The 10,380-nt window shown below is 37.4% G+C and overlaps 1 protein-coding gene across 2 annotated transcripts in view; it reads right to left on the bottom strand.

The window, feature by feature from the left end:
- Nucleotides 1–1,409: 1,409 nt before the first annotated feature.
- The window catches only part of SLC39A8 (solute carrier family 39 member 8), a 72,994-nt gene continuing 64,023 nt past the window's right edge, over nucleotides 1,410–10,380 (bottom strand). For both annotated transcript variants that reach the window (XM_055342490.1, XM_055342491.1), the window contains exons 7-9: nucleotides 6,065–6,272; nucleotides 5,687–5,871; nucleotides 1,410–3,167 (exon numbers count right to left, since the gene is read on the bottom strand). In XM_055342490.1, the coding sequence (XP_055198465.1) occupies nucleotides 3,018–3,167; nucleotides 5,687–5,871; nucleotides 6,065–6,272 (543 nt within the window). In that variant the 3' untranslated portion in view covers nucleotides 1,410–3,017. The remainder of the gene's footprint in view (nucleotides 3,168–5,686; nucleotides 5,872–6,064; nucleotides 6,273–10,380) is intronic.

Genomic DNA, 10,380 nt, shown 5'->3' with positions numbered 1-10,380 from the left:
GTAAAGCAGTGCTATATTGCACACAATGACGTACTAGTAAAGGAAAGGAAATATTATTCTTATAAAAGGAGTAAGGATAGTGATGCGTGGGTGGCTCAGTGGTTGAGTGCCTGCCTTTGGCTCAGGTCATGACCCCGGGGTCCTGGGATTGAGTCTGGCATTGGGCTCCCCGCAGGAAGCCTGCTTCTCCCTCTGCCTACGTCTCTGCCCCTCTCTCTGTGTCTCTCATGAATAAATAAATAATGAAATCTTTTAAAAAAGGAATAAGGATAAATATTAGAGTTCAAAATAATTCTGGAAGCTGTGGGTGGATTATTATTGATATGAGAGTTATTTTTTACTAGGTAACATAATAGTCTCTGGAGACTACCTAGGTAAGTTGAAACTGTATTTCTCCACTCTTCTGTACTAGAACTGCTCACCTGTGCCCTTTGACCACATGACTGCAGCACTTCCCACTATAGTGGCTCCACATAGATGACCCCCAGCCTGAAGCAGAGCCACCCAGCAGAGCCCAGGCTATATCAGCCGAACCTCACCTGCAGACCCATGAGCACAAGAATAACACATTGTAAGCCTCGGGTCTCAGGGGCGGGGCAGGGGGGGGCGGTCAGCATGGTGATAAGGGCCGGCTATGTCCCCCAAGTCTTTATGCTGAAATCCTAACCCCAAAGATTATGATATTAGGAGAGGGGGGATTCAGAGAAGGTGCTTAAGTCCTTAGGTGGAACCCACATGAATGGGATTAGTGCTTTTAAAAGAGGGTCCAGAGAGTTCCCTTACCCTTCTGCCACAACAAGAAAGATGCTGTCCATGAACTAAATCTGCCAGTGCCTTGATCTTGAACTTCCAACCTCCCGAACTGTGAGAAACAAATTTCTGTTGTTTATAAGCCCCCCAGTCTGTGGTAGCCTGGATGGATAAAGACAGGGTCTAATTCAATACTCAAAAAACTGCCAGCTAAAAAAACAACAAAAACAAAAACAACAACAAAAAACTGCCAGCTATCAGTAGGCTTTTGTGAAAGTTCAATAATGCAAAAATGAAAGTACATAACACAAAATGTAATGCATTCAAATAATTTTTGGTGTGTCAGAGTTGAATCTTTAAAGTTTCAAATTAAGGAATATTTAACTGGTTTAATGCATGCCTCAGTATATGTCAACTGATTTTTTGAATTGTTATCTAGGATAACTTAAGTATAATCATGGCTTTCCATATCCTACCTTCTACCCACAACCATAACCTCCAATAAGAGGCTATTTTCTTTTTGCCTTTTGCTTTTTGGGCCTTCATGTCCTATCACCTCTGTTTTCCTCATAGTTGAGGGTAATGACCGAAAGATCAACAGGTGGAGAGAGTACTATGAAGCACCCAGAGAGCCCCCACACACAAGGATCTACACCGAATGAGAGTTTGTTAAACTATCTTGTTTTAATATCATGTAAATAGTTTCTTAACTCAGACATACAATCTGTGCTTTAAAAAGGTAAAGATTATTTCTTAAGACTGAATGTAAAAAGATTAGATGATAAAAATAGATTCTATGTTTACTGATTAATCTTTACAGTATTTATGTGCTGAATATCTTTGCAATAAACACATCACCAATTTCCTACTTATCTCTCTCCCTGTAATGCCAAATACCTGGAAGTCACTCAAAAAGACACATATTAAAATGAACAACGAAGGACACAATGGATGGCTTCAACGGTGTTTACTATTTGGTCAAAGAAGATTTTTTTTTTAAATTTTCAGTCATAAAGTGAAATCTACATTAACAGATACGTTAAATATTGATCTAATCTGCATTATCGCTGTGTGACACCACTGTATGGTCTGTGAGCAAATGGGATTCCTGAGATCATTGTTGCCCTTTATCCATCACTTTCCTCACTGTCAATCATCTCTCCTGAAGTGACGTGGGAGTGTGAATTGGGGTTAGGATGTTTAATTGCAGACCAACTTTCTATAGCTGCTAACGGAGCAAACAGGCCCTATCACCTAAAATAGGTACAGACATAACCATGGTACGTGGAAATTTTTTCAAGGTATGCCATACAGGAAAAATGTAGATTGAACACAGAAGTCTTTTCTGATTGCTCTCAATCACCCATAAGCAATGTGTCTTCTAGTTAATCAGCCCTTGATATAGCAGTCCATCTGTTATTTTGCATTTATTTAAAACATCCTCTGCTAAATAATCGTGTTTATTTTTAAAAGTAAATTGCTTAAAATTACATTCATTTTCTTTCTCCAAACCCACGGAGTCTTCCCCTTCATAGGCAGACACATGGTATTCCGAAGCCGAGCGGCCCAGGTGTTATGGTATAATTACAACCTAAGTCATAAAAAAAGCAATTCTGGATTTGTGCAGGATCCACTAGAGCTCCCACTTAGAGATGTGAGACCAGGTCTGAACTTAGTAGGGCTAACAAAATTTTACTGGTTTCAGAATTCGTATTATTTTAGGATGGGTTTTAAAACAATCCTGCAGGTCTCTAACTGGTATATAAAACAAAGAAAAGCTGTGAGCAATCTTTCTTCCCTAGGCTCATTAAGGCCTTGGAATCATTTATATCTGTGTTATATGCATGTCAATTCTCTTCCACATGTTAATGAAAGCACTGGAACAAATTGGCCAAAAGAAAACCACTCTGAAACTCCCTGAGCTTTTGAGCCTGCCACAGAGGTTTAAAGGCTTATACAACCTAGCTGTATTCATCTCTGGGTCTGGGTGTCTAAATGATTGTAGAATGCATGACACATGAAGAAGTGGGTATTGACCAAAGATCTCCTACACCAGCCTTTCTCAGACTGGAACTGAAAACCCTTTGAAGCATTTTTAACAACAAACAATGGCTTACTTCACGGATCTAAAACCAATAATCAGTTTTCTTGACCTACAGTTGAAAATAAAATTATCTTTTAACTAAATAGGATCAGCTTAAAAATCCCTTTGGAGATGTTTTTATTTATTAAATGCCTTCATTAAAAACACCATCTTTCATTTGCTGTTACTCCAATTCAATTTCTCCTGCATACAAGGTAATGAGCAGAATGGCTGTGAATCCGGTTAACATTCCAGCATTCTGAATCATGAAGTAAGTAAAATCGGTTTTTCTTCCAGTTATCTTTTCTCTCAGCATATCGTTCATCTCTGGAAACTGGGAAAGAGAGAGAGAGAGAGAGAGAGAGAGAGGGATTGTTAGATAACTGTTGCCATCTGGTGGTAAAATGTAAAACAGTGGCCTAGAGATTTTTTGCGGAGGGGGGTGAGGATTTAATTCAGATGTTTAAGCTTTAGTATAGATAGCATAAAAGGGACATCTAGCCCTATCAGACACTAACAGGAATAAAAGTATGGAAATAGTGTTCCCTAAGAGAGTGAATCAGTGGGATGGGACTTACCTCATTTTATGCCTCCTGTTTTCCTTTGTCCATCTGGGTCTCTCTCTCTCATCCCCCCTTTACTCTCTATGCTCCAGCCACACCATTCTTTCAGGACCTCAGATGTACCCACCTACTTTCCCCTGTCACAATCTTCACACCCACCCAAACTGCTATCTGAACTCTTCCCCCTCCAACTTTCCAGTGAGCTACACCCTTGAGGTTTCAGTTTAAATCATACTTTCTAGCAAGGCTTCCCTGAGCCCCTCCTAATTTATAATAAATCCCCCTAATATCATGTCTCACCACATATATTGCTTTTCCTCTTAGCTCACAGATTTTTTTTTTTTACTTGTATTTATTTAGTCATGGTGTGTGACTTTGTTCATTGACTTTCCAGTTTCCTCTCTTTAAAGTCAGAATGCCCCACAGATGCAGAGACCGTGGCTCCTTTCCTCACTCCAGTGTCTCAACTGCCTTACAAATTCCAGGCCAGGCACAGAAATGTCAATCAATAGTAGCTGATTAAGTAAATTTTTAGAAATCACTATATACTTAATTTCTGTTCTCTTCAATTTGTTTCCTTCTACTTGCCCTACCCCTCACAAAATATTACAGTTTTTATGTGCTGTTCTAGAATTGAAGGTTATAACAATCTCATTATAGTGAAAGCAATTAAAACTCCAAGTTCTGTACTTAAAATCTACCCTCACTCAGCAAATATACTCTACTAAAAAAGCTGCATAAGATCTGTAAATGCCAGCTTTTTACTTTTTTTTAAGATTTTATTTATTTATTCATGAGAGACAGAGAGAGAGAGAGAGAGAGAGAGAGAGAGAGAGAGGCAGAGACACAGGCAGAGGGAGAAGCAGGCTCCATGCAGGGAACCCGACATGGGACTCCATCCTGGGTCTCAGGCCCTGGGCTGAAGGCGGCGCTAAACCGCTGAGCCACCAGGGCTGCCCTATGCCAGCTTTTTAAAACATATTCCAAAATGATTTGCTACATATACAATGGCACATTGTACCAAAGCATTCAAGATGTCTCCAGAATCCAGTCAATCCATGTGCCTGATTTAAGAAACTCATTAGCAGGATAAAGTGAGTGAAAGTTATGAAACTATTCTGAAAAAAAAAAAAAAAACCAAAACTGCTATAAGGACATAAGGCATCATTTATTAGTATTATTTCCTTAAACTGAACAACTCTAATAGATTCCATTCTTATAACAGAGAAAAGAGTGATGCCCTAGCATAGATACAGTATGAGACATAAGTTCTGTGAAGAAAAATATAAATGCAGTGACAGTGCCAAGAGATGAAGTGCTTGCTCTGATAAGGGCTTGCAAAGAGCTAAGACCAGAGCTAGACAGTTATCATTTGGAGCTAAGAATGCATTTGAAAGAAGTTAACTTACTAAATTATGTATGTAGTACTTATTCAGTTCCAAATGCAATGGAAATGTTCCTTGATTTACATATATGTGGCACATTTTCATTTTGTAGAAAGCTGTCCATGATTCATTTGAAAACGCACAGAAACACTGATATTCTCTCTTACACACACACACACATATACACAGTGACATAGATAAAGACATAGACACAGCACAGACATAAACATAGATACAAATATATACCAACCCAAGTCAATGTTGTTAGTTCAATTTACCAGCCCTCGTTTAGCCCAAATGGCTTTCACTGTTCAGAACTTTGAAATAACAGGCCACTAGGGTGGCTCAGTGGGTTAAGTGTCTGCCTTTGGCTCAAGTCATGGTCCCAGCATCCTGGGATCCAGGCCCACTTCTGGCTCTCTGCTGGGTGGGGACTCTGCTTCTCCCTCTGCCCCTCCCCCATTCACATGCGTGCGTGCACACACACTCTTGCTCTCAAATAAATTTTTTATAAAAATTTTAAAGAACTTTGAAATAACAAAATGCTATTTAACAAGTTATCCCTTTCTAGATGTGACATCCTCACAAAAGAGGGGAGAAGGTCCCATGGGGACACACTGTAGAATGCAAGGTTTACCTCCCACAAGGCAAAAAACCTATGAAAATATCTCTACTTCAGCAAAGGTAAATCATTTCATTTTTTTATCAATAAGATCATAGATCAAAAGATCAGTGAGAATCTACTTTGGAATTACTGTTAGTACAAGAAGAGTTATCTCTTGAACCAGGAATGTTTTAAATTACAACAGAATTTTCACATGTGAAAGTGGAAGTTTACCCTTAGCTCATAACACAGATGTTTATTTCTAAATTTTAAGTTAAAATAAAATATTAAAATTTCTTACCATATCTGCCAGAGAAATATAGAGGAACATGCCCCCAGCAAGGGCAAATATAATATTTGGAGCAAAATTGTTGCCCACCAAAATGCCAAAAGCTAGCCCAACGTAGCAGGAACATGCCGAAAGGAAATTGAATAACAGAGCTTGACGAGTGCTCATTCCTGCACTGAGTAGGATCACAAAGTCCCCTAGAAAAAGAAAAAAGTATCAAGTGAGTAGTTTTTGCTATTTTTGGATGAGGAAAGACAAGCATCAATGTCCAACAGGGGCTCCTTCATTGTGATGCACCAATGGTATTTTTAAGAGTGTACCGCCTAAAATGTCTCACTCCACCAAAACCAAGAAGTGACTGACTTCTACCATATGAACAGAGCCTCTTACCTAACTCATGAGGAAATTCTTCACACAGAATTGCTATAGAAGTACTGAGTCCCTGAAGAAGAGACAAGGTGCAGGAAGCCCCAATCGCCAGGCCATCGATGAAATTGTGGAGGGCATCACTGAGCGTTATCATCCAGGCAATTGTCCCTATTTTGGACAGTTTGGGTCCCTTCAAACAGGTACATGAACTTGACTCCATTTTTCCATCCTGTAAAATAAGAGAAAATCAACCAACAAAATAACATTTTTTTTTCCTTGAGAGTGCCTTTGCGTGAGCTGAGGGGAGGAGCAGAGAGAGAGAATCTCAAGCAGGATCCAGACCCAGATCCTGACATGGGGCTCGATCTCACTACCAGGAAATCACTACCTGAGCAGAAATCAAGAATCCTATGCCAAAACCACTGAGTCACGCAGGCACCCCAATAACCGACAGTTCTTGAAAGTCTAAGAGGTAGACTTTCAATGAATAGATACACAGAAGTAGGAGATATGTATTAAGAAAGACCAATGGTTCCAACAGAGAATCTTTCATAGTGGTTAAGAACTCCTAATTATTTATAACAATAAAACAACAACGAACACAAAAACTGCAAAAATTTATGGTAGGGAGAAAAAAAAATGAATAGGTTGACAGGCTTTGAACAAGCCATTCAAAAGACATTTTACTCTGGTTCCTCTTTAAAAATCCTTTTGATTTATATGAAAAATACTTACTATCACCTTCCTAAAAAGTAACAGATACTACCCTAAGAATCTGATTCATTTGCATACATTAAAATTAAGGAATTGTTTCAAAGACTAAATTTAAAGTCATTTTCCATGTTACAATGTACATGTGAAATCCAAATTTAAAACACAATAACAGGGACACCTGGGTGGCTCAACAGTTGAGTGTCTGCCTTTGGCTCAGGGTGTGATCCCAGGTCTGGGATTGAGTCCCACATCAGGCTCCCTGCGAGGAGCCTGCTTCCCCCTTTGCCTATGTCTCTGCCTCTCTCTGTATCTCATAAATAAATAAATAAATAAATAAATAAACAAATCAAGCACAATGACATAAAGAACATTTACTGTAATCCCTCCTATGTCATCTGAGTAGGTTATCTGGGCCTCAGTTTCTTCAATTATGAAATGAAGATAATGTGCTAAATAATTCATTTATTTTTCAATGACTTATTAAGTTTCCATTGTGTTCCAAGTAATGTGTCGGATAATTAAGCTGTAACAATGTGTTCCCTACAAGCTCTAAATTTCCATGATTCTCTTAACAAATTTCATGAACTGTGATTGGAACAGGCCTACCTTTGCACTAACACCTCTTTCTATTTTGAAACAATAATAAAAACTGAAAATCCCTTATAAAAATTCAGATTTCCATAAAATTTACAAAATGGTATAAAATCAAATACCAAATGCCAACTAAAGCATTTTCCAGAAACTGTAGAAAAAGATGATAAAATGCAAATTTATTTTTAAGTGGGGAAGCAATTTGCAATTAACTGGAGAACATTTTATTCCTAATTCTCCTCCCCTCGACTCTACCTCAACAGCTAATCAACATATTTATTGAGCATCTGCAATTTGTAAAACACTGTGCTGGATGCTATGGGGAGTGCACAGAAGTGGAAAATACAACTTCTATCTTCCAGAAGTATATTTATATTGGAGAAACAAGATGTAAAGTATATGACTGACTATTTTTAAAATGTTCAGTATACATCCGGCCGAGAAGGGCTGCCTACCAAGCCATCATCTGAGAGTTTTTAGATTTATCCCAATGTCGCTTCAGTTGCTTTGGGGACTGCTCTTTCAGAACTAACTAGATCCTGCAATACATCTTTTCACTGTGTCATTAGTGGCAAATATTCATCCTTGGGGAATGTTTTTGTTTGTAGACACAGCCAAAAGTCATTTGGAGCCACTAAATTCTTAAATTAACATGGAAGGAGGAGGGATTGTTACTTGTAGCAGCAGTGGTTGTAATAGTAGCAGAAAGAGACAAAATAAAGGCATATAGTATCTATCATGTGCAGGCATTGCTCTAAGCACTTGAGATATTTAATTCCTTTAGAACAACTCTGTGAATTAAGGATTACTGTTATCCTCATTTTAGAGTTGAGGAAACTACAAAATGTTGGTAAACTTACTCAGGGATGAAAAAGGAATAAGTGGACAATTTTTACTAACTGTTTTCCTACTCTGAATTTATGGGGGTGAGGAGACACTTCTTGTTCAAAATAGGCTCTGAAGGCAATTCACAAGGAGAATACCCCCTTCTCAACACTTGAAGCAATGTTGGAATAAGTGTTCAATTTTCTTTTACTTTAAAGGTAAAAGCAGCAGCATAAGAATTCCATCTGGTCTTCAAATGTGGTGTTTTTACTTTACAGTGTTAAAGGATGAACTGAGGTAAATTTAAAACTTTAAGAGATTTATTTGAACAAAAATTGATTCAAATTGGGCAGTGTCAAACCGGATGTGGTTAGGAGCACTCAATCAACAAAAGCTCAAGGAGAGACTTTCACAGAGAAAAGGCAGAAGCAAAGAAAGAAAATTATTGATTGGCTCTAACTTAAAGCCCAGTTGGCTTTTTGTGACCAATTGTCTTTAGGTTTCAATTTCATAGCCTTGAGACATTTACAGGTTTAGATTTTGGTTTCTTTATATAGGCTGCCAAGGCATTAGAGCCACCCCAGCCTAATGGCCTCATTATTTAATTAATTTAACAATTGATAGATCTTAAATGAACAACATAATAAACAATCATAATTTAGTAAGGTCATATGGGTGACTTGGGTAAGAGATGCCCCAGAGCCAGAAGGAATAGCTGCCAAAGAAGAAACAAAAGTGGTCATGAGAAAAGCAGTAGAAGAGACCTTGGCTTTGCAAAAACTTACTGCCAAGAGACACTTAATAAGATCATTTGTTTTCGTCTTCCAACTTGGTTTACCTAAACAAATAGTTATAATGTCTTTATTTACTTGTGAGGATTTACGGAAAAGATTAAAAGATCAAATCTTGACTACCTGATATTACATACAGTCTGTATACAAACTCCTTTAATTCTGAAAAAGAAATTAAATTAATACATCAGTCATGATTCTCTTACCTCTAAGTACAGATGTTATTAACTATATTTCTTATGCTCTGTAAGTTTATGTGTCAAATGACACTGTTGGATAGGTTAACAGCCATACATTTTTAATACTTTTGTAACAAACATAAGTAGACAGACATTCACAAAGAAGTTGTTTTTAATCTACCTGGTACTGAGCCACTGAGCAAAGAAAACACTAAATTTAAATCCCTCTAGTTAAGTTAGTGAGTATTCTTCTCTCTCCTTTATTTTTGTTTGCTGTTGTCATTTCTTGCTTGCTTGCTTCTGTACACTTGAGGATATTTCTTTTCTTTTTTTTAGGCTATTTCTAACCTCAGCCATGATGAGGCAACTCAGTCTAGTGAAAAGAACTTAGGTCTGAAGCCCAGGAGAACCAAGTTCTAGCTTGGCTCTGATAGCAACTACTGTATAATCATCAGCAAGGCTCTTAACATCTTAGCCCTTCACAAAAAATTAACTCAAAATGGGTCACAGACCTAAATGCAAAGTTGAAACTATAAAACTCTTTGAAAATAACATAGAAGAAAACGTAGACAACCTTGAATAGGGTGATGAATTTTTAGATACACCAAAAGCACAACCTTAACTTCATTAAAATTAAAAACTTCTGCTTTTCACTGGGTGTTATTCTGTATGTTGGTAAATTGAACACCAATAAAAAATTAATTTATTAAAAAAAAAAAAACTTCTGCTCTTCCAAAGACAATGTCAACAGAATGAGAAGACAAGCCACAGACTGAGAGAAAATACTTGCAAAAGATACATCTGATAGAGAACTATTACAATATACAAATAACTCATTAAACTAAACAATAAGAAAAAAAAACCCATGATTTTAAAATGGACCAAAGACCTTACCAGACAACTTACCAAAGAAAATATAGATAGCAAATAAGCATATGAAAAGATGCTCCACAGCATATATCATAGGAAAATGCAAATTAAAAAAATTAGATACCACTGTATACCTATGAAGATCACCAAAATCTGGAACACTGATAACATCAAATACTAGCAAGGAGGTGGAACAACGGGAACTCTCATTCATTACTGATGGGATTGCAGAATGGTACAGCTACTTTGAAAGATAACTAAGTAATTTCATATTAAACTAAACATACTCTTGCCATATGGTCCTACAATCATGTTCCTTAGTATCTCTCAAAGAAGTTAAAAACTTATGTTTAATGGTACATTAGAC

The sequence above is a fragment of the Nyctereutes procyonoides genome, unplaced genomic scaffold (genome assembly GCF_905146905.1).
Source record: "Nyctereutes procyonoides isolate TBG_1078 unplaced genomic scaffold, NYPRO_anot_genome, whole genome shotgun sequence".
Taxonomy (NCBI): domain Eukaryota; kingdom Metazoa; phylum Chordata; class Mammalia; order Carnivora; family Canidae; genus Nyctereutes; species Nyctereutes procyonoides.
Note: the sequence above shows the minus strand (reverse complement) of the source record. Positions and strands in the feature narration are given on the sequence as shown.